Below are 24,032 nucleotides of genomic sequence, written 5' to 3'. Positions count from 1 at the left end.
CTGTAGGGCCATTTTCTTTAGCAATAACAACTTTGGGCTAAATTATATTGCTTGAGGTAAGAAATATACAAGTAAATCTTTTATCACTGGAGGAAAGACATTTATTGGAATTAATTGGTGAGAGAACAGTTTGATACAAGTATTGTATTCTGGATTTTGTTGTTAGTAATATGTTTCTAAAGTTTTATATATGCAAGTACATACACAGTACAGGTACAGTACGATCTCAGGAGCTTTACCTCTGCCCACAGCTCCTGTATAATTCTCGTAGTCACAGTATACAAACCCACAACTATACTGTACTGTACTTAAGAGCTAATTTCCCTCATCACGAACTGATTTATACATTCAATAAAATATAAGACACTAAAAACGTCACCTTGACAAATGAATATAAAAACTTTATCAGTAAACAGCAAGAATTAGTCCACTCTAAAATATTGGGTTACTGGTACAGGTACTTGATTTGCACAATTAAATCAAAGTACAGTAATAAAAAAATCAGGTTTTTACTTGAACAAGATATGCTCATAAGTGACTTGCCTATCATCTCTCTTCTTTGGCTTATGTCGAGATGGCTGTAAAAAAATGTTGCTTGTAAGTTGAATATTAAATATGAAAATCTTGTGAATCAGCTGAAATGAAAATAAAATGAGTAGAATAAGGTAAATGGAGAGAAAAACTACAAGAGAATAAGATAATGATGATGAAGAACAGTATGTTGAACAAGGCGACCAAAGACGACTTGGTCTTTCTATATCTCGCCCCCTTACACTCTCCATCAAGACTCCTTACACTGCCTGTCTCAGAGGGGTAGAATGAGATCAAGACAACTCTTCCATAATAGATGGTGTCTACAGGACCTTGGCCCAGTTAACCTCGTAGGCTGGGTAGAAAACCTTGTTTTCCGTCTCGGGTATTTTGATAGAGCCCTTGTAGTACCTGATGGCTCGACCCAACACATACTTGTACCCTGCACACTGTAGCCCCTGGAACACCTGGAGAAGTAATACTGAATATAAATGACCTGAAAACACGAAAAAAGAGATGAATTACTTAATATGTGTAGATAATTCAGTAATGGTCATGACTTTCACTATTGTGATCCAGGGATTCGATTCCCACCTAAGGAGGGTGTGACTACCAGACATCACACATCCTGCTGGGTTCTGTACTCTGGTTTTCTCCTCACTATCATTGGACTAACCTTACCGGCTAGGAAGCTGATGGCGGGGGTGAATTTTGAAGTGCAGTGCAGTATGACAAAAAAATAAAATAAATTGTTCCCTTTTTTAAGTTAAGATTATCATGGTATTGATAAAAACTTATGCGCGGGTGTGTGTGTATGTGTGTATGTGTGTGTGTGTGTGTGTGTTTGAGAGTATGTAGTAGGTGAAGGTTTGAGTGAACAAGTGGTAGTGTGGTGACGTTACCTGAAACAGCTTGGCGAAGTACTGATGTCTCGCCTCACCACTCATCTCGTTCACCGTGATGGGAATATGGAGTCTGACGCCAATCTGTGGGCCAGGAAGTAACTATAGGCTACCCTCCTTTAGTTACACAGCGCTCAAGAACCACATTCACATACATACAGTTTATGATTTCTTATCTCTCCGTCATATATTTTTATACAATGTTCCACGGGAGAACACCTTTCATGTCACGTGCTGCAGTGGTTACCTGAACACAAGTTATTACTCGAGTACCATATCAGGAATTCTCAGGCTTTAAAGGGCCTCAGCCACCCTACCTGTTCACTGAAGAGCCAATGGAAAAGCCTATACAACAGTACATATTTTTGAAGACTGATTTTGTGTGGGGGCGGAGCGGTAATGTTGTGACTAACGTCAGTGTCGAGGTCGTACTCCTGCCCTGACCTGAGAATTAACCTGACCATATCGAATATTACAGACATTGAGGTGATGACCTCTCACTCCTGAACTTTGATGACCTTAGAACATGACCACCTAACCTACTAACAGCAGTGATGACCTGAGGATTGACTCTGACTTCCAAACACTTGTAATGTCCTCAGGCCTGACGTGTACTGTAGGGCTTACCTCTGACAATTTCGGCTCTAACTTTTGATGACCTTGGGCCTGATATGTGGAAAGTTTGCTCCTGATCTACAATGATCTTAACAATGACCTATGATGACCTGTGGTACTGACCTGTTGTATATCCAGCTTGTGGAGGTTGGAAATGACTTCTTTGAGAAGGATCCACTCCCTGCCCTCCAAGTCACTCTTGAGGTACTTAATCTCTCGCCCGCTGTGTCCAAGGGAGGAGGCAATGTAGTCGAGGGAGCGGCGACGCTGAATCCGCCCCTCCCCTTCAGGTTTATCGTAGGGAAACTGGGCGATGTTCCACGCGTGCTCCTTCCAGAACTCTGACCTCTGCACGTGTTCCGCTTCCGTCACCTGACATTCGCGCACACACACACACACACACACACATGGACATATTATAAGGACAAGGATACATAAGAAAACCCCACTGCAGTACATATAAGACACACACACTACAGCATTACTCAGATAACTAACTATATCACCTATGCACGCCGAGGCTTTAAATCTAACCCAAGCGCCAGGTGTAACGACATGCCCAGAATATAATTTCTTAAGACAAGTTTTAAATATTTTTAGTGCATCCACTGACAAATGAATATGTTCAATTATTGCTTACGATATTCATATCATCCAAGTTCCTGTAATGATTCAAAAGAAAAGTGATTCAAAATAACAATTTGAGTTATCCCATTCCGCTCATCTCTAGCTATAACTGCAGTAAGACCTTTTTTCACCTAGTTCACGTACGCCTGTGCTACTTACCCTCTCATGGTCGAAAGCGTGGACCTCACAGCTGAACATCTGCATGTCTCTCTCGAACTGATTGTCGACGTCCTTCCCGAAGCTGTAGACAAGGCAAGGGTCGTGAGTCATCTTGTACTCCTCGTTGAAGCAGATGTACTTCGTCTTGCGCACCTCGTCTACGCACTGCGTCTCACTCTGTGGGAGGAGGGATGGAGAGACAACAGTGTACTCACTACTATAATTTGGATCTCTGTCATCACTGCAAATCTTTCAATAAGCACTCTTAGGTCACTCCTTACTTATCTAAATTAATCTTTGTATCGTAGCTGTGATGGAGACTTATTTTACCTGTGATTACATTATTACTATACATAAGTCAGTCTTCCTACACCTGTCTTGCCAATAATTAGTCACCAAGAGATACACACACACACACCTGAGAGGGAACCGGTATTTTCTCGCCGCCAAACTCAACCCAGGAGTAGCAGTGTTCGTCATCGACTTTGTTCAGGTATTCGAAGAAGCTCTGGGCCCCACGGTACTCCAGTGGTGGTAGACGGGGGTTAGCACACACCTGAGGAAACCGACTGTTACTGTTGCGTTTATGATGTTACACCTGTGGACATAGTACACATTTACCTGTGCGAAACACGAGAAGCTCGAGTAAATAATTGACTATAAAGTGCAGCTGGCGTCGCAATAATTTAAATCATGTGACGCCTTTTTCACTTCAGGCGTTTATATTTAAAAGAAGTGTTAGAAAATTATGGATGAAATACATATTAATATTAAAAAAAAAAAGAAGATTTTACAGTATACAGATTTCTCATACTTCCAGGAGACGATAAGAAGGATGTGTAATATATGTTTTATAATTGTTATTTTTTAAGAAGTTGTGTTGCCATATTTATTGTAATTTTTTTGCTCGGTGCTGCATAACTCTGACACTTAATGCATCTAAAACAACAACAATTAAAATCACCACCAAACATCACATTCATCACCACCACGACCAGGTACCTCACCACCATCATCACCAGGTACCTCACCACTACTCACCTCCCTGAGCTGGTCCTCGAACTTGACGATGGGGAAGACCTCTCCAGTATACTGCCAGAAGTAGAGGTAGGCGAGGCCAGCCGCTGCTGCTACCAAGAGCACCAGCACCACCAGACCGACCCACCTTCTGTAGGGCAAGGGTTTTGATGCCCCGCCAGTCTGTAACACGACGGAGTGGAAGGAAGGAGGAGGGAGGGAGTAGCAGGAAGGAGGTGGTAGGGAGTGGAAGGAAGGAGGAGGGAGAGTGGAAGGTATTTTTAATTTCAGTTAATTTGAGTCAGTCAGCTCAGAGAAAATGTGACTTATTATATATGGTCTCATACGTCATATCAACTGAAGTACATATTAAAATCTCGGAAAACATTAACTACCATTAGCCAACAAACAAGATCATCACATAGTCGTCTCATTCGTTTGTCATTCAATCATACAATTATCGACATTACTACTGTTTATCATCATCCTGGCGTAGTGTGGAGTACTCATAGTAGTGGTGCTTGTAGCTTACCTTGTAGTTCACGGTCCAGATCATGGTGAAGAGGTGTGTGGCGAGATAAACAGACCGATAGAGACCTGGTGGTGCTGTGCCGCACGCCACTGTAGTACTGCAGCGCTAAGGGCACACCGCGGACGAATGACTTACTCCGTCACCAACTGAATCACGCAAATGCCGTAAAAAAACACAAAAAACCCAGCACTCTTATGAGCCAAACAGCTGTCAATTACTGTATGTGTTGTTATTACACATACGGAATTTAATTATCAATGATAAGTCAGAGGAGGAAATGTTGTGAAGGATTATTAGGTCGTGTTTTCCTGTATAGAGCAGCCACACGTCACTACCGTGCCCTGGGCGCCGACAACGTCCCTCTCCCGGGTCTGGGAACGATTGCGTGGCTCAGCGAGTGTACCAGAGAATTTAATGGATAACAATGCTAACTAACAGTTTAATTAAAGAATATGACACACACCATAACGCAGCGCACACTTCGGTTTAGTGTAACAAGGTTAATTATAACTACATTTAGTGATGTAAAGAAATAAACATGTCACAATGCACATTACAGTACATTGTGTTTTTACTGTATGACGTAATACAATCAATAGCTTCAACCTTAAATATTTCGTAATATTAAGTTATTATGTGACAATCTAACCCTTTACCAACACTGCCAGACGACTTTGGTCAGCTTCGAAAAGCCTGTCGTCTAAAGGGCTAAATTACGTTAAGTTAGGTTTGGTACTTATGTTATTACTTATACTTACATGTTTTGAGTCCATTAAGTTTTTATGTAGTACACTTGAAAATGACTGATGTCACTTAATTTCCGTTAGAACGTATGCATTCACGGCAGCGGAAGCAGTTATCCATAACTTGAAGATTCAGAATAAATCCGATTTATTTCGTGTCTGATGTTGTCTTCAGTTCAGGTAATGTTTTTGGTTTATTTGCACCTTGGACCTTAAGTAGCCACACAAAAATATGTAGGTGAGGTGATGAGGGTGGCCATGGAGTGTCCCTAAATATTGAAATAACGGATTTAGTAAAGGCTCTTGCAACATTCGCCTTGTTGTATTGCTCGTGTGGCAAAAAATAAACAAGTGGATTTCAACAATATTTCCATACGGTGTTCTTATAATAATTGGCGTCTGGAAGTTATACTATCCAAATAAAAAATAAAAATGTGTCCATGAATTAATTGTCACCCTGTATATACCTGTAATTAGAATAGGCATCATGATGGTCTTTGTAACTGTATAGATTCCTTGTGTTATGTACAGTCACCCAAAAAGAGTCCTGTCGCGAACCACGATTCAGACTCGTGAACCCGAAGCAGTAGCCACTGATACATTATTCTGTCCATAAATGCTTCTGATTCAAGAGTCTGAATCTCCGGGTTCATGGTTCGCGACAGGACTTTTTTGGGTGACTGTACCTGAGGCAGCATTATTATTATATTAAATAAAACAGTTTATATTGTTTGTATTATTATTATTAAAAATAGGAGTCACAATGATAAAACAGATCACTCACATCAGACATACAATAAAACCTAGCGTAACCTTTTTAACATTATAATTTTCACAATATAAACACTATCATAACTTGAGTGTTTTCGTGATGAACCTCAAATTATGGAACACTGTAAATATAAATTTTAAACACTTTTTATCCAACCCTGAGCCAACGCAAGAAGCCCCCTCACTACAGCTTGTCCACCCAACAGATGGACTGGCGCGTATTACAGCTTTCCTTTATCTCCTCTAAACCTCTACTGAAAGTCAGACGCATTGATTATGTATTTCTTAGCGGGTTCTGCGTATCATCCTTATGTCTCCTTGAAAACCTGACTGACAGACCTTCCTTTAATTTATGTACGTAAGTCTTGCCGGCTGTCTAAGTTTACCATCGTCTCTTCGCCTGCTTGTAAAGCTGGCGACGGGGAGGTGGTCTCAGCAGACAGGGCAGGCAGGGAACCGACTGTCTGCTGGCCGGGTGATAGAATATTGAAGGTCTGTAAGCTGATGGGACTGAGACTCGTGCGGAGGTTGTGGTAAAAAGTGGTGGACAAATAGCTGGGACTCCGGTGGGTGTTTACCAGCTCTAGGTCCTGGTGAATCAGACGCCATCTACGCCACACCCGCGCCTGGTACCTGTGAACCACCACATATTCACTTCATGTATCTGTAACATTTAGCGTCACGTAACAGCAACGGCTTATGTAAAACTATTTTTATGCCTAGTATTAGGCATTTACAGGGATATCATCTCTTTCCTTCTTCTGTAGGTATATACAGTAATTTCAGATAAGCGTTTTGAATATTTGTACTCTATAGTGCCATCCCCAAACATTCCAACAGCCTATGAAGTGAAATTTACTCGTCTAAAGTAGTTTAAATACTTCTGCACTGAACATTATGTTAGCACTGACATTTGTGACTGGTTTGCTCTGTAACATAATGTAAACAATCTGTTCTGCTGATATTTAACATGTGAGGAACAATGAAAAAATAATCCTCCGTTACGTCAGGGCGGACTGGGTACATTCTCGTAATAAGTAAATATTGGTTAGTCAAGAGGTAATTCAAGTATTTCTTCAAACCAGTTAGCAGCTGACCTGATGACGATGGTTGCCCAGGCAATGTAGATAGCCAGGAGCAGCAGCGCCAGGAGCACCAGACCCAGACCCTCCCAGGGCTTGTCTCCACCCTTCTCACCTTCGTGGTCTCTCTGATGACCGTACTTCTTGCGGGGCTCAAAGCTATCCTGAATAATTGATGCACATATTTGTACGAAAAATAACCTGACACTTGTAAATAAAAAGAAAAACACCTCTAATCACTCATGAACTAAGTTATTTGGGGGAAGAAACGTATGGTATGCACAGTTGGTTCCACTATTCAACATTTTTTTTTCAACCGATATATCCCTAGTCAATGGATATTTCAGTATGGGTTCGAATCCCTTCTCAGAAACAATTCAGAAAGGGCTAGAGTCCCATTAAGGGGATATTTCAATATGGGGTTGAATCTATGTCTGGTGATACCTGTAACACACGCTGACAGTACCTTAATTCTCACGACTCTCTGCTTGGTCAGGACTATGAACTGGTTGGTGAAGGCAGTGAAGTGTTCATCATTTCCGTTTATGTACTGAAGGGCGCCCATGGTACACAGATAGATGGAGAGAGCAGCCAGCGGCGTCAGCAACAACATACACATCCCGTCCACCAGCAAGGCCCGACTGATCTCTGGGTTGTCAGCGTACAGCAGATACTGTAGTGATGTAGATCAGACTACTACAGTACTGGTTAGGTTAAACTAAATATATCTTTGTAGGCCGCACACTATAGTAGCACCTGCTGAAGCTTAGTAAACCTTTAGTCACGCTTGCTAAAAAATAGTACCTACAGTTACCAATAATATTATCACGCAAATTACACTACGTTCTGATGGGTTTATACCTTCCAGAAGGGTTTGGGTGTACGTTTGAGGGTGAAGTTGTATCCGCAGATCTCACACTTCTCACCGTCTGCGAGGGTCAGCCACCGCTCCAGACACGACTTGTGCACCGCCCCGACAGTTCCCGTACACAAACACGGCGAGATAAGCTCCTCCACTACCTCACCTGCAGGACCACGACACCTCCGAATAATATGGGCAGGTTGGGTTAGGTTAGGTTGGGTTAGTACAGGTTAGGTCAGTTTAGGTTAGGTTAAGTTGGGTTAAGAAAGGCTAGGTCATTTTAAAGTAGGTCATATCAGGTCAAATTTGGTTGGGTTAGGTTAAGTTGGATAAGCGTTTAATGATTTTTACATTCATCTGCTTAGATGTTCAGTATTGTCAGAAATCCTTGACTAACATAACTACTAACAAAGCTAAATATTACTTTCCTCCAGTTACCACTAAGACTGCTGGCAATATCCTATACCACAATCCTTAATACAAACATCAAGGCGGTGTGAAACAACTGTAAGAATGAATTAACAAAACCTATAAACTCTGGAACGGGTTATAAACTCTTCCCTAACCGCACAGAACATACGAGTCGAGTCACTTTCATTCCTCTTTATCGTCACTTGTCTTTACTAAATTGATAAATAAGAATTCGCCGTAACGGAATAATCAGGAAATGAGTAAAAATAATTCTCTTAGTCAGGCAGTGAGGACAGGTAGTCTCTGGAACTGGTTAACACAGGTAAGGGAGGTGACGTCACTTACCTTCGTGGCAGATGCGACAGATGGGATCCATGCTGCTCTTGTAGCTCTGACAGGACTCTGCCGGCGAGGTAAACGGTATCAGGTGTGAGTGTATGCTGCCACTTGTAAGGAGACTAGTGCTGAAGGTTGCTGGCAGTGACAAGCTGCGGGTAACAGAAGTCATGCTGCACGCTGTGGAAGGGGAGGACGTGCCGCACGCTGTGGAAGGGGAGGACGTGCCGCACGCTGTGGAAGGGGAGGACGTGCCGCACGCTGTGGAAGGGGAGGACGTGCCGCACGCTGTGGAAGGGGAGGACGTGCCGCACGCTGTGGAAGGGGAGGACGTGCCGCACGCTGGAGGGGGGAGGACGGGCACGCCGGAGGGGAGGGACGGCCGCACGCGAGGGGAGGACGGCTGCACGCGGAGGGGGAGGACGGGTCGCGCACGCGGAGGGGAGGACGGAGCCGCACGCCGAGGGGAGGAGGGACGGGCCGCGACGCGGGAGGGGGGAGGACGGGTCAGCACGCTGGAGGGGGAGGACGGGCTTTCACGCTGAGGGGGGAGGACGGGCCGACGCTGAGGGGGGAGGACGGCCGCACGCTGAGGGGAGGACGGGCTGCACGCTGAGGGGGAGGACGGGCTGCACGCTGAGGGGGAGGACGGGCTGCACGCTGAGGGGGAGGGGACGGGCTGCACGCTGAGGGGGGGAGGACGGCTGCACGCTGAGGGGGAGACGGGCTGCACGCTGAGGGGAGGACGGGCTGCACGCTGAGGGGGGAGGACGGAAGCCGCACGCTGAGGGGGGGAGGACGGCTGCACGCTGAGGGGGGGGAGGACGGCCGCACGCTGAGGGGGGGAGGACGGGCTGCACGCTGAGGGGGAGGACGGGCTGCACGCTGAGGGGGAGGACGGGTCCCACGCTGAGGGGAGGACGGGCTGCACGCTGAGGGGGGGGGAGGACGGGCTGCACGCGAGGGGGGGAGGGACGGGCTGCACGCTGAGGGGGAGGACGGGCCGCACGCTGAGGGGAGGACGGGCCGCACGCTGAGGGGGAGGACGGGCCGCACGCTGAGGGGGAGGACGGGCCGCACGCTGAGGGGGAGGACGGGCCGCACGCTGAGGGGGAGGACGGGCCGCTTGCTGTGGGAGAGGTATGGAAGCGCGAGTGTCCAGGGTGTGTTGAAACTGTGTAGGTCATGGGTGTAGGGCTCCTGGCACTATTCCCTGGGTTCATGGCACTATCTGTTGGATCCATGGCACACACTCCTGAGCAGGTTGTAGGTGAAAGGCTCCTGTCACTATTTCCTGTAGAGAGAAGGTCTTTGGTCATCCTAACTACTCACTATGTTCTCTGAATTTTCGACAAAAGGTTTAGACAAGAGGCCACCACAATGTTAATCAGGGAAGAAAAAGGAATAATTGCGAAGGAAATTCTTACTTTAAATCCTCAGAACAACAACAGTCATCTATGTTACGACCTGGTGTGTGTGTGTGTGTGTGTGAGGACGGGGTTTATATCAGATGGGATCTAAACCGAACTACTAAAGCCTCAACCTAAAACAAATATAAAAACAAAGATCTTCGTAGTTAAATCCCAATACCTGCAAATAGACGAGTTTTGTTGGTTAATATTGATCTTTTAACGTAATTTTAATGAACACAGACGTGGGTTTCCTTCTCATATTCGACGGCAACAAGATTAAATTGAACGAACTTACAAGTGAAAAATTTCTTAAAACTGTCTATACATAATCACCGTCCCTTCAATCACCTGTTTATTACTTGGAGGAGAATTTACTCTACCTGTTCAATGCGTGAGTATCTGTAGTTGATGTATGACAGGCAGAGCACCACCACCAGTCCTGGGCGACGTGAATGGCGGAATGACGACTGACGAGCTGTAGCTGATTTTACCAAGTTCAGCTCGACGTCGATTCGAATCTTGTGAAGTGAAGAATGAATCCCTGGTCGAGTTATTCCTGCTCGTAGGTTTGTTTCGTGGCTTCATAGGGTTCACGATATCCCTAAAGTGAACCCTAAAACGAATCATGGGTCAAATAGGGGTTTAGATTCGACCCTGACGTCAAACGATTCCTGAAGGTTAAGTTTCTAGTCGGCTCGAGTTCCTCATTAGTCCACACAAGTAGATCATATCAAAGCCACAACAACAGTCTCGCAGTGGCTGGTAGTTTGAGGCCAAAATCTGAGACACGTTGATTATAAACAAGTTTGGCCAATTTTTATAGTGTGTTGACAAAACCTTAGTAATTACTGATATATTAGTCTGTTACAAAGAAAGTCGTACGGATATCTCTCTCTCTGTCTTAGATAAAATAAACAAACAAACCAATAAACAAACAAACAAACAAACAAACAACGTAAATGCGGTACACGATGGGCTGACGATATTGATGATGAGTGAGTGAGTCAGACATAGAGCTGACTGACGCAGGTAATAAAATTTATATTAGGATGATAAATATAACAACAGCTATAAATAATATCCTTTAATGTATAACTTTTGTCAATTATTTATGTACACATTAAATGGAAACTGTATGTATGTGTGTATGTATGTATGTATGTATGTATGTATGTATGTGTATGTATGTATGTATGTATGTGATTTCCCCTCATGACTTAACGTGTGAGGCTGTACTGGAGGGATAGGCACACACACACACACACACACTCACACACAGACACACACACTCACACACAGACACACACACACACACCAACACTACTCTGGGACAAGAACGACCATTCTCGACTCTTCACAACTTCTCGTACAAATGACAAAATTAACAAACATTGCACCCAGCCTTAACATGACCAAAGGAACATTAATTACTATACGTTCACCTGGTGTCTTGAACAAACTTAAGGCTACGTTAGTATTAAGGAGTAAAGTATAACGAGGTAATGTGTCACTCAGACCCAAGCGGCGGAGGCTCTACCTGCCTTGACTACCTGTCCAACTCTGTCTAAGCCTTGCATATGACACCTGATCATCGAGGTGATAAAAACGTACTGTAGTGCACGATAGTACCAAGGACGACTCTAAACTACTCTATGTTGATTCCAGAATGACGTAGTACTACATAGTATAAAGTGCCACAACATAGTATCACATAAGGGTCACGATATAATATAATACAAACAATGAAATGAATAGTATCACTTCTAATCTAACCTAACCAGAAAACTAACCCCATTTAGTATAACACGTGGAAGTGGCACACACACACACACACACACACACACACACACACACGCACACACGCACACACACACACACACGCACACACACACACACGCACACACACACACACACACACACACACACACACACACACACACACACACACACACACACACACACACACACACACACACACACACACACACACACACACACACACACACACACACACACACACACACACACACACTACAGTACCCCTCATGACAAGACCTGAAACATAAATCATTAAAGGAAACATAAATAAAACATATATTTAGACGTATAAGAATTTTTATAAGAGTTCATCAATACTCAGTGACACAGCTGGGCAAAATATAAGACATACAGTACATAGACTTATACCAGGTAAAGGGCCTCTAAAATCTAAACAATACAGGGGGAAACATGGACTTAAGTTACAAGACATATATAGACTTACCCAAAATATAGGACGTAAATGGACTTAAGTACAAAAATACACAAGGACTCATACAGGATACAGGATACACATATGACTCATACAGGATACAGGATACGCAAGGAACTACAGAACAAGGCATACAAGAACCCTTTCAGGATACCGGTTTAACCCTTTAAGGTCGATAAACTAAAATGGTTTACAATTAAGGATACAACACGAATTTAAAAACAAGAATATGGGACCCACAAGGACCCTCTCAAGGGGCATTAAAGTATAAGAAATATGGCACAAGACATATAAGAAAGTTAAACAGAATAAAACGTAGGTAAATATAAGAATGCACATTAGTTCAAGGTGACGTAAAGAAAAATAAATGCTTAGATGACGTACAAAGAGCTCCAATTAAGACTTAAAATAGGGGATATGGGGCTAAAATACGATACAAGGCATGCGAGTTTTAAAAGAAGCTGAATATTATAGAAAGTGATCATAAATAAGGCATAAGAGAACTCAAGGCATACATTGATGAGCTCATAATAATATCCGGTGCATACAGCTACTTAAAAACAAAGACCCAGGGCATACAACATCTTAGAGTAGGTAGCATAGAAGATCTCAAAACAAGACCTAAGGCATTAGTAACATAATGACACAGAGGAAGTCAATATAAGAGGCAGGATAAATGAGGCATAGATAACTTAAAAGAAGATTCTAGGCATAAAAAGAATTATTGAAAAAGGACATAGAAGGCATATAAGAACGTTAAGGGAGGTAATTCACACACTAGAGGACTCGCAATAACCTGGGGTAAATTACAAGACAAATCACAGGATAATGGTGTTCCTTAGGCAGAGAGCAGCCGGGAATAATAGACGATCTACAGGCTCTACGTAAATTGGAGGTACAGGTAAGATACAGACTCTACATAGACTGGAGGTAAGAAGTTACACTTATGGTTTAAGGTACAGTATGGTACAGGACAGACTAGATATCACCTGACAGGAGGGAAGTAACCCCGAGTGTCACCTACAGGTTCCATCCCCAGGGTAGCTCCTACCTCCGCCCCCTGGACAGTGTCTAACTCCGCCCCCTGGACAGTGTCTAACTCTGCCCCCTGGACAGTGTCTAACTCCGCCCCCTGGACAGTGTCTAACTCCGCCCCCTGGACAGTGTCTAACTCCCCCTGGACAGTGTCTAACCCGCCCCTGGACGGTGTCTAACTTCGCCCTGGACGGTGGCCCTCTGGGCAGGGTCTTGCCCTCCCCTAGGGTAGGGTCTTGCCTCTTCCCTGGGTAGGATGACCCCAGTCCTCTGGGAAGAGCCATACAGGGTGCGGGTTACCCAGTGCGTCACTTTACAGGGGAGACTCGGCAGTGGTGGGAAAAAAAGGGCCGGTGAGAAGTCTCTGGGGTGGAGGGGCAGTCCCTTGACTCTAGGGGGGTATGAGGGGCCCTGAAGGCAGGGGGCCGTACTGGGGGCCAAAATAGGAGGGCAGGTAAGACTCGTACGTTCGGGGTGAAGGACCCCCAAAGGGCGGTGCTCCCTGGTGATGGCCCATAAGGCGCTGAGTATGGTGGGGGTGCTGGTGAGTGGGAAGCAGAATAGGGTGAGGGGTTAGTAAGGACATGGTAGGTGAGGGTTGAGTAAGGGCCTGGGTAGGGTGAGGGCGTTGAGTAAGGGCCTGGATAGGGTGAGGGGGTTGAGTAAGGGCCTGGGTAGGATGAGGGGGTTGAGTAAGGGCCTGGGTTAGGTGAGGGAGTGTAAGGAACAGGGGATGGATAAGGCGAGGGAGAATAAGACCCTGAGGATGGATAAGGGGTAGGAGAGTAAGGTCCAGGGGAAGAATATGAGGTTGATTTACGAGGCGAGGGAGTGATAGGGGCGAGGGTACTGGGGAATATAGAGGCAGGTTTATAAGACGTGGATTTATCTTTGAGTGTTTTGGGTGAGTAGGTCGTGACTGCAGGAGTTGTTGTCTTGGGCTTATAACTCGTCACTTCAGGAAGCTTCAGAGGCGCTAATGTCTTAAGTGTCTTATAAGCTAGAGGGGTGACTGTAGGGGTCGAGGCTGTGATTGGCGAAGTTGACCCTAGTTTAGACCCGTGAGTTGCTGGGGTAGGATCACTGGGGTAAAATAATGGTTCTGTAGTAACGTGAGGCACTTGGGTGGTGGGGTAACGAGGCTTATACGTTGTGATGCGTGTTGAGTCCTGTTGGGGTGAGGAGGAGAAAGGTGTGGGCAGGTAGGATTTCGATGTTGGATAGTTGGTAGTCTTATGTGGTAAGGGACTGTAATACGTAGATTTTGTTGGTTTTGGAGGATGATAAGGATCCTTCGTTGGTATCGGGAGGTAGGAGGATGATACTGTTGGTTTCGGGAGGTAGGATGGGGATTCTGTTGGTATCGGGAGGTAGGATGAAGATTCTGTTGGTTTCGGGAGGTAGGATGAGGATTCTGTTGGTATCGTGTGAAGGAGAGGTCCCACTGGTACCGGATGGAGAGGGGTTTCCTTAGGTAAGGGAAGGTAGGAAGTTTGTGTTGATATCGGATGATGGGGAACGTCTGTTGGTATGGGAAGATATGAGCCTTGAGTTGGTATGGGAAGGTATGAGCCTCGTGTTGGTATGGGAAGATCTGAGCCTTGAGTTGGTATCGGGTGGTAAGGAACGTCTTTTGGTATCGAGTGGTGGTGCGGAGGAGCGTCAGGGTGACCAAGAGTAGACGGGAAGGGAGTGGTTGGTCGAGGTCTCAGTCTTCGTGCTCGTGGCCTTGGTGGTCGACGCGCACTGTAGCCAGGAGGAGGCCGGGGATGTCGCGGGGTGGTGGGGTTGATCTCCGGGGCGTACTTTAGAGCCTCTTGTACGTGTAGTGGATGGACGGCGTGAAGAGGCTCGTAAGACACCTTGGCCCGGTATCCGTTCTCATCTGCGATATACGACACCACCTGGACTCGGCCATCGGGGAGGGAAACCCGATATTCACCGCGGGTTGTTTTGCCTTCTCGTTCCTCTGCGTGACTGTAGGAGGCGCCAGTGTCGTCATCACGGACACTGTACGCGAAGTCGTAACTCACATGTTTCTGTCAACACATCCCAACAAGGAGTTGTATTTTAGCTATCGATACATTATAATGCTATGCTAATTTCATTGACCAACGAAACAATTATATGCAAAGTTTATTGACAAGTATATATTGTATTCAGACTAATATTTAAGATATACAGTACTCGAGTTTTATGGCAAATTATTGTAGATTTATCGTAGCTTCTGTGTTTACTACAGTTTACGATACTTACCGACACAATAGCCCCGTAGTAATAACTCCCCCACTGTCACACTGTTACAGCAAAAAAGAGTAACATTTCCAGATTGATAACATGAAGAAGAGAGAACGTGGAGGAGGAGAGAGAAAAGAAGATAGTTTATCCCCCACACTATATGAAGGGCCGGAGTGTGGGGGGGGGAGGGGGAGGTATATGTTCAGTACAGTATAGTCATGGTCCGCCCCTCTGCGGTCCGTCAGTCTGTCTGTAAATAAATGGTTTCTACACAACTCGTGTTTATTTAAGGAGGGCAATGATCACATTTTTTAAATAGAAAAATAGATAGATGAAAATGTAATCAGTATAAATGGACAGTGCAGATATAGTGTTTCTCCACATGCCATGACATGTCTCATAGGAATAAGCTATACTGTACAAAGTGTTAGGATGGTCAAACGAGCATCAAATTGCAACAAAATGATTATTGTTCTATGGAAAGTGAAACTACTTATGTTGAAAATAGTAATCTTAAGATGGTGCCCTCCAGAACCACGACACTCACGCGAAGACATGAACAATAAACGTAATTCATTTTATACGTACAGAACCAATGGGGACATATCGACTTGACTACTAGCCCCCACACTGAACTAATCACCATTTATTTACTAACCAGCTCCTTTAAACGTCTATAGAGTAGTTATTACTGTACACGTCTGACATTCATAATATTCTTTAACTATTTAATTAAGGATGTTTTGCATAAGTACAAAAATCCACAATATAAAAGCCCAAAATGACCTTTATGTTGACGCTGTGTCCAGGTGGTGAGTCTTACCTGGTTTAAGAGAGGAATATCGTGAGCCTCAAACTCATAGGGATCATAGCCTAATGTCTCCCTAGCCTCCCTCTCTCCATCTTGAGTCTCCGAAGTCTCCAGGTCCCCGTCCTCCTCTTCTTCCGTGGTCTCCGTGCCCTCCGCGCCATAGCCCGCCACCCATAACACCACTACAGCCACCACTATCTGTAACAGTACACAGGTGAGCCAATAACATGGGTGATTCCTTAGGGCGCCATCAGTGACCTCTGACAGTGCCATTATGAGAATCAGGAATAATAATAATAATAATAATAATAATAATAATAATAATAATAATAATAATAATAATAATAATAATAATAATAATAATAATAATAATAATAATAATAATAATAATAATAATAATAATAATAATAATAATAATAATAATAATAATAATAATAATAATAATAATAATAATATTAATAATAATAATAATAATAATAATAATAATAATAAAAATAATAATAATAATAATAATAATAATAATAATAATAATAATAATAATAATAATAATAATAATAATAATAATAATAATAATAATAATAATAATAATAATAATAATAATAATAATAATAGTAGTAGTAGTAGTAGTAGTAGTGACGTAAGTTTCAGTAAGAGTAAATTTCCTATATCTTGCAACACCACTACACACATATGCTAATTATCGCGGTCACTTGTTGTCGCAACCCTCCCTCCCCCCTCTCCAGTAACCCTCCCTCTCCAGTAACCCTCCCTCTCTCTCCCCCTCCTCCAACAACCCTCCCCCCTCTCCAGTAACCCTCCCTCTCCCCTCTCCTCCAGCAACCCCCCCTCCTCCAGTAACCCTCCCTCTCCCTCTCCCTCCAACCCTCCCCCCTCCTCCAACAACCCTCCCCTCTCCCCTCCCTCCTCCAGCAACCCTCCCTCCTCCAGCAACCCCTCCCTCTCAATAACCCTCCCTCTCCCTCCCTCCATCACGGTTAGCCAACACCTTACCAACTGATATAAATAACCTTTGTTCTTGCTACAACTACACCGGCAGTAGGTTACTTCAGCGACAAACTAGAATGAGGAAAACATAATCTTGCAAGGTCACTGACACTGTGCAACCTGGTGACGGTAGACACGCAAGGGGTGATCGTTGCACATAATAACAAACAAAGGCAAAAGTAAACAGCTGTTGATAGTGATCCATGACACATGTTAGCGAAGAAAAATAATGCGTATGTGTAAGATAATTATTGATAACTCTTGATGATCTGCAAATGCGATATGAAGATATAATGGTAGCTTTTGATAACACGTGTTGACATCGGACACAAATACATTGTTATAATCACTGTAAATAAGATAAGCAGTAGCATTAAATTGAAATGAAACAGTTTATTTAGCAAGAAAAACAAAGATACAGAGTGGATAATAATAACAATATTAACATGGCTGAGCCAGTTGAGAACCTGAGCTCTCTTTTAGGCACCTGATATATACTATACATTTATCTCAAGGACATGATAACAAACGCAGACAAACACACGTACAACCACAGTCACTGCCGACAACGTGTGTGTGTGTGTGTGTGTGTTCTCAGGCGGCTGTGAATGTGACTAATACAGTAATTATGTAAAAGAAGACGCCGCCTGTCATCACGTCTGAGCCTCACACGGCACGCGAGAGTGACGGCAGGACGGACGAACACAATGTAAACATACAAGGTATAACTGCTGCCTTAGATGGTCCCTGGTAATAATGGGTCCCAAACCTAATGACGGGGACCATTAAGACTGGGGTCTATTAGGTGTGGGGTCTATTAGGTGTGGGGTCTATTAGGTGTGGGGTCTATTAGGTGTGGGGTCTATTAGGTGTGGGGTCTATTAGGTGTGGGGTCTATTAGGTGTGGGGTCTATTAGGTGTGGGGCCTATTAGGTGTGGGGTCTATTAGGTGTGGGGTCTATTAGGTGTGGGGTCTATTAGGTGTGGGCCTATTAGGTGTGGGTCTATTAGGGTGTGGGGGTCTATTAGGTGTGTGGTCTATTAGGTGTGGGGGTCTATTAGGTGTGGGGTCTATTAGGTGTGTGGTCTATTAGGTGTGGTGGGGTCTATTAGGTGTGGGGTCTATTAGGTGTGGGGTCTATTAGGTGTGGGGTCTATTAGGTGTGGGGTCTATTAGGTGTGGGGTCTATTAGGTGTGGAGTCTATTAGGTGTGGGGTCTATTAGGTGTGGGGTCTATTAGGTGTGGGGTCTATTTGAACTGTAGCCCATTCAACTTTCAGCAAACATATCTGAAACACTCATCACTAAAGTCACCATTACATAAGAACATTACAGTATCACACTCCTTCACACCTTTACAAAAACAAATGTGATTCAGATATCAAATATGTTCATGTTTTTAAAATATCCGTAGAACAATTACTCCATGACATGACATATGGTTAATCAGGTGAAAGGAAACACAGACGTAAAGACAGGTGAAAATCGTAAACATTTCTTTGAATCTCCAGACGGAAATCTGCACTTCAGGCTCTTCCCTCCTCCCCCACACCCCACCCCCACACACACACACGCACTTTAGTTCCACAGTACAATTATATTTTATTATCTGACCTACCCAACCTAACATGACCTAATTTAACCTACTTTTACCAGTGAGTGTATAAGACAGATGGTCAATAGCTGTGTTGTTATTATTGTGTGGAGGAAGTGAGAAAATGGGGTCGGTGATTGGTCAAACTTTTGTGTTGGTTATAACATTAATTAATTTTTCTTTGTTTGTGTCCAATTTAACCTCATCTCCGTCCTCTGGTTTAAGTAGACGAAACATAACGTCTTTCACAATACAGTAGAAGACACTGAAATACTCTGAGCTGCAGTGTAATAAAAGAATCTTCCTAACCAGACAACATATGGAACAGTCACTACACGAACAGATAGATAGATAGATAGATAGATAGATAGATAGATAGATGGTTGGATGGATGGATGGATAGATTAAAGTTATTAAGAGAAAGTTCATTATGGGTGAGAGCAGAGCAGAGTACGTCACTCACACTGTTTTGACTTGACAACAATAATTACAATGAGTTTTATTTCTTCTTTATTTTCATTATAATTTATGTCATTACTATTATTCATTATACATTAATTAGTCACTTATGGACGATTTCATTTCAATATTCTCAAAAAAATATTAATTTAGTAGTAAATAAATACAAGCTATCTTAAGGTGCTTGTATGGAGGATTCTCAACCTAACCTAACCTAACCTAACCTAACCAAACCTAAGCTAACCTAACCAAACCTAAGCTAACCTAACCAAACCTAAGCTAACCTAACCTAGAGGATCAACAAGTCACTACCTGAGCCTGAAATAGTGTGATAATATGGATGACGACAACGACAGATGGTAAATTGCATGTGTGTGTGTGTGTGTGTGTGTGTGTGTGTGTTACAAGAAGTAGTGAAGTAATAATTTTTATATTGCAAATGTGTGATATATTTTAGCTTCTCTATCTGCAGGCAAGATGAAACAGCAGCAGCAGTGTGTGTGTCTGTCTTTCTGTCTGTCTCTTCCAGCTTCATTAGTATTTCTACTACTACCATCATTCATAATCCTCCACCTCCTCATATTTCTCTTTATTTAACCAAACTCTCTTCATTGCTGTTCTTATTTCCTCTTATTTTACTCTTTTTCTCCTCGTCGTTTACTATAACTTGTGGGCGTTATGAGTGGCGTCCTTCAGCCTGGCGGGGTTATGGTCAACACACACGACTAATACTGCACAAGATCTTCCTCTAGTGCCGGGTGTCAGTGTGGAGGATCTGTCCATTGGGTACAGCTGCCGAGGGCCCCTGTGGCGTGAGGTAGTCATCCTATGGGAACGTGAAGCGCAGGTGGACGTTCTCCTTCAAGGCAGTGGAGGAGGCCGAGTCGTCTTGGAGGGGGTTGAGAGGGAGACAGACAGAGAGAAAGAAAGAGACAGACAGATAAATAGAGAGAGAGAGGCAGATAGACAGAAAGAAACAGACAGACACAGAGACAAACAGACAGAGAGACCTATAGACAGACATAGACAGTGAGAGGAAGAGTATAACGTTCGACCTTGGTGGCTGGTTTACCGTCTGTCGTAGTAGTAGTAGTAAGGTGGTAGTTACCGTGGACCGTTACTTAGGAGAGAGAGAGAGAGAGAGGCCGACCTTGTAGTACCATCTGCCACACTTACAGCCGTATGCTTCTCTTTCCTCCCTCACGCAGTACAGTACTTTGTGTTGTGATTACTTTTCCTCCGCTCTCTCTCAAGGTCCATGGTCACCTTATGTTGTGTGTGTGTCTGTGTAATCAGGTATACACGATCATAGCACAAGTTGTGGCGTAACGACCTCTCGATGCATCTTGTGAACGTGTGTTATAATTTACATGGTCTGCCAGGACAGGGACTGGGCAGATCAAGAGGTCGCGTACACTACCTGAGCGTCACGAGCCAGCACGATTGTCTTAAAAGTGGATAAAGTTCTGGATACACAGCGCTGATACCTTCAACCTCAATAGACTTAAGTAGCATTAAGTAATATAAGTAAAGGTGTTTAATGCAGTGTCAGCAAAGCTCAGGGGCGGTGACTTTATCGTGGCCATTAACGCGCGAGTTAGCTGAGAGTGACTCCATCTTTCCACGGGCTGTTGCAAAACGTCCAGAAAATGTTGCTGATTCCCTGGGAGCAATTAGTGGGCTAGCAACAGTCTGTTCCCGCCTAGATCTTTTTAAGTAAAAGTGTGAGACGCTCCTTGGAAGGTCGCCGTCACCGCCTCCTTCAAACACGCCCATCACAGGATAATTGTCAGTATTACACGTGATTAATTACTCAATCCTACCTTGCTAGCAGTGTATGTATATTATTTCGACGTAATTTCATTTCCAAACTCAGAAACACTTGAGATCAACGCCTTCCAAGTTTTATCATATACACGTGTGATGACGATGTGGACAACTCATTTTTGTATTTATTTTTTGAACGGGAGACTAACGTATAAACCGATTATGAAAACCATTCAATTAACATTAAGTTTTTGTGTTGATTAAATGAACATCCTGCGAGGAACTTAACGGCTGGGAGCACTGTAGGTTCAGGATGTTAACAGTTTCGTCGTCACGTTACGTCAGACCTCAACAAACTGGAGCGGTGAGGGTGTGTCATAACTGAAGGAACAGTAGAATGATAAAGCCACACCAACAAACGATTAATTGTCTGTGAGGTTAATTGTCTGTGAGATTAATTGTCTGGAATATTAATTGTCTGTGAGGTTAATTGTCTGAGAGTAACTGTCCATGACGATAATGGTAGTAGTATAGACGATAAATCATCAATCCATCAATTGTAACCACGGAGAGGCATCAATGAGTCACTTCTTGCAACACCTGGTTATAATACCTGTTAATCCATCAATTCTGACCAAAGAAAAATATCAATTACGAGGCCAGGGGATGATTTATGTCCATTCATCAGCTTTGACCATGAATTTGCCCTCGAGACGCTTGGGTTGTGGTTTGGTAAGTCGATAATTACAAGTGATTATATAGAATAATTTGTGCGTGTATAATTAGGTTTGTTATACTGTATTCTTAGGCCACAATCGTAAATTTATTATTATTGTCAGGCGGTGTGGCAAGACACCGCAAATATGTTGAAATTTTAGTCTAACCTAACTAGAACTACCCCTGAATCGTTTAATTAGGATAGTTTAAATTATAATAGCTCTTCTTAGCATGGGTTAGGTTAGGTTAGGTTATATTAGATTAGTTTGGTCAGGTTTGGTTATAGTGATGTAGTCTGTTTTGATATCCGTGGTACTTTTAACAACATTGCACTACCTCTGTTGTGAAGCATAGGAAATTGTGGTCGAGAACTCCCAGTAAAATTCATAATCAGTGAGCTAATCCCGTAAAAAGAAACAACCCCCCCCCTCCCCCCCCCAAAAAAAATACAAAACACACATACACAATACACATAACAACATACATATACACATACACAGCACAATATACACATACCGTACACAACACACACACCACATGACCCCTCGGCCGACCACTACAACACGCCAGCAAGTACAGTAATATACCTTGTTCAGTAGCAGCATGACGACACTTAGGAGAAGAAGAGAACTAAATATCTCTCGCCATTGGTCATACCTTTATACTCTCACCCAAAATACAACGACGCATGCGCAGAAGAGAAGGAGTTCACAACGACGCAGGCGCAGGAGGAAAAGTTCACGCCGGAGGAGGAAACGTGTTCATGGGTGCGCCGCATTTGATGTAACTCGGGGAGCTTTTGGATACACAACAGCTACTTTTTATACGTTTGGCCTTTTTGAGCAACACGACATTCACATGATACCGTAGATAATGAGGACTAAAAACACATAGGAACATTATATATCTTTACACATATATAAACACACTCACACACATACACACACACACACACACACACACATGGATACACAACATGCCCTGAGGGAGGTTAGGTTAGGTTATGGATTGATTACAGGTAAGTTAAGTTAGGTTAGGTTATGTTACGGTTTGATTACAGGTAGTTTAGGTCAGGTTAAGTCACGGTTTGATTACAGGTAAGTTATGTTAGGTTAGGTTATGTTACGGTTTGATTACAGGTAGGTACGGTTTGATTACAGGTAAGTTAAGTTAGGTTAGGTTATGTTACGGTTTGATTACAGGTAGTTTAGGTCAGGTTAAGTCACGGTTTGATTACAGGTAAGTTAAGTTAGGTTAGGTTAAGTGAGGCGATTGCTATGGTTCTGGGGTCATTGCATACGTCATAAGAAGTTCAAATGATCAAACTAAATTTCATTGTATCTCACTAGTTTAAATAATTGGGGTTCATAAACCTTCCCAGAGTCTTACCTTCACAAAGCCTCGACACTCTCCGGCCATATGTTCACTTGAGCCTCACGGGGACTCATTCCTGCAGGATACATTTCCTCGGTGAGACTATCATGTGTGCTTGTTGACTTAATTACTTTGTATAACTTGTAACCTAACCTAACCTAACCTAACCTAGCCTAACCTAACCTAACCTAGCCTAACCTAACCTAACCTAACCTAACCTAACCTAACCTAACCTAACCTAACCTAACCTAACCTAACCTAGCCTAGCCTAACCTAACCTAACCTAGCCTAGCCTAACCTAACCTAGCCTAACCTAACCTAACCTAACCTAACCTAACCTAACCTAACCTAACCTAACCTAACCTAACCTAACCGAATCTTAACTCTTTTCATTAATCACAGACACGTACAGTATAAGTCATTTCAGATCCAATTTCCATGTGAACTTTTGATACAGTCACGCGTTTGTTTACACTAGTGACGCAATAACTCCACAAATCACTTAGTGTCCAAACTCTTTATTAACTCTTATGACGTCAAGAGTTATCATAGGGTGTGGGATCCTCCTTCTCACTTTCCTCTTCCTGGTGATGACTTTCCACTTAGGTTTCGATCCCGTCTTTTTCTCTCCATTCCCAAACTCTCCAATCATAAACTGGATGAGTCAACACCAGCCAGAAATGATACCAGAGGGGCGAAGAGGAGGAGGGAGTGGAGGAGAAGGGAGAGGGAATAAAGGAGATGATGGAGTAGATAGAGGGAAGGAAGATATAGGAGGAG

The 24,032-nt window shown here is 43.4% G+C and overlaps 3 protein-coding genes across 3 annotated transcripts; all 3 read right to left on the bottom strand.

Annotated features, from left to right (window-relative positions):
• Positions 1 to 84: 84 nt before the first annotated feature.
• Positions 85 to 4,741, bottom strand: LOC121858451. Its single transcript, XM_042354894.1, has 7 exons — positions 4,384 to 4,741; positions 3,876 to 4,034; positions 3,253 to 3,390; positions 2,835 to 3,011; positions 2,172 to 2,420; positions 1,434 to 1,517; positions 85 to 998 (listed from the first exon to the last, which is right to left on the bottom strand). Exons 1-7 carry the CDS (start codon positions 4,405 to 4,407, stop codon positions 855 to 857), a joined length of 975 nt encoding a protein of 324 aa, XP_042210828.1. The 5' UTR covers positions 4,408 to 4,741; the 3' UTR covers positions 85 to 854.
• Positions 4,742 to 6,640: 1,899 nt separating this feature from the next.
• Positions 6,641 to 8,760, bottom strand: LOC121858421 (E3 ubiquitin-protein ligase MARCHF3-like). The gene is made up of 4 exons (XM_042354869.1): positions 8,598 to 8,760; positions 7,841 to 8,004; positions 7,446 to 7,652; positions 6,641 to 7,143 (listed from the first exon to the last, which is right to left on the bottom strand). The coding sequence occupies exons 1-4, from the start codon at positions 8,758 to 8,760 to the stop codon at positions 6,946 to 6,948; spliced, it is 732 nt and encodes a 243-aa protein (XP_042210803.1). The 3' UTR covers positions 6,641 to 6,945.
• A 4,834-nt stretch (positions 8,761 to 13,594) lies between these two features.
• Positions 13,595 to 22,490, bottom strand: LOC121858420 (adhesive plaque matrix protein-like). The gene is made up of 3 exons (XM_042354868.1): positions 22,466 to 22,490; positions 16,348 to 16,533; positions 13,595 to 15,325 (listed from the first exon to the last, which is right to left on the bottom strand). The coding sequence occupies exons 1-3, from the start codon at positions 22,481 to 22,483 to the stop codon at positions 13,595 to 13,597; spliced, it is 1,935 nt and encodes a 644-aa protein (XP_042210802.1). The 5' UTR covers positions 22,484 to 22,490.
• Between the last annotated feature and the right edge of the window lie 1,542 nt (positions 22,491 to 24,032).

This window comes from Homarus americanus, unplaced genomic scaffold, assembly GCF_018991925.1.
Source record: "Homarus americanus isolate GMGI-L3 unplaced genomic scaffold, GMGI_Hamer_2.0 scaffold57980, whole genome shotgun sequence".
NCBI lineage: Eukaryota > Metazoa > Arthropoda > Malacostraca > Decapoda > Nephropidae > Homarus > Homarus americanus.
This window is presented reverse-complemented; position numbering and strand designations above follow the sequence as displayed.

Excerpts from the sequence above, each read along its gene's own strand:
- LOC121858451 (XM_042354894.1), bottom strand. The coding sequence starts at position 4,407 with ATGATCTGGACCGTGAACTACAAG. Across the intron at positions 4,035-4,383 it reads TCTGGACCGTGAACTACAAG|ACTGGCGGGGCATCAAAACC; the intron begins GTAAGCTACAAG and ends GTCGTGTTACAG. Across the intron at positions 1,518-2,171 it reads ACAAGCTGGATATACAACAG|ATTGGCGTCAGACTCCATAT; the intron begins GTCAGTACCACA and ends CCTGGCCCACAG.
- LOC121858421 (XM_042354869.1), bottom strand. The coding sequence starts at position 8,760 with ATGACTTCTGTTACCCGCAGCTTGTCACTGCCAGCAACCTTCAGCACT. Across the intron at positions 7,653-7,840 it reads CACCCAAACCCTTCTGGAAG|TATCTGCTGTACGCTGACAA; the intron begins GTATAAACCCAT and ends ACATCACTACAG. Across the intron at positions 7,144-7,445 it reads AGAGAGTCGTGAGAATTAAG|GATAGCTTTGAGCCCCGCAA; the intron begins GTACTGTCAGCG and ends TCAATTATTCAG.
- LOC121858420 (XM_042354868.1), bottom strand. Across the intron at positions 15,326-16,347 it reads ATATTCCTCTCTTAAACCAG|AAACATGTGAGTTACGACTT; the intron begins GTAAGACTCACC and ends ATGTGTTGACAG.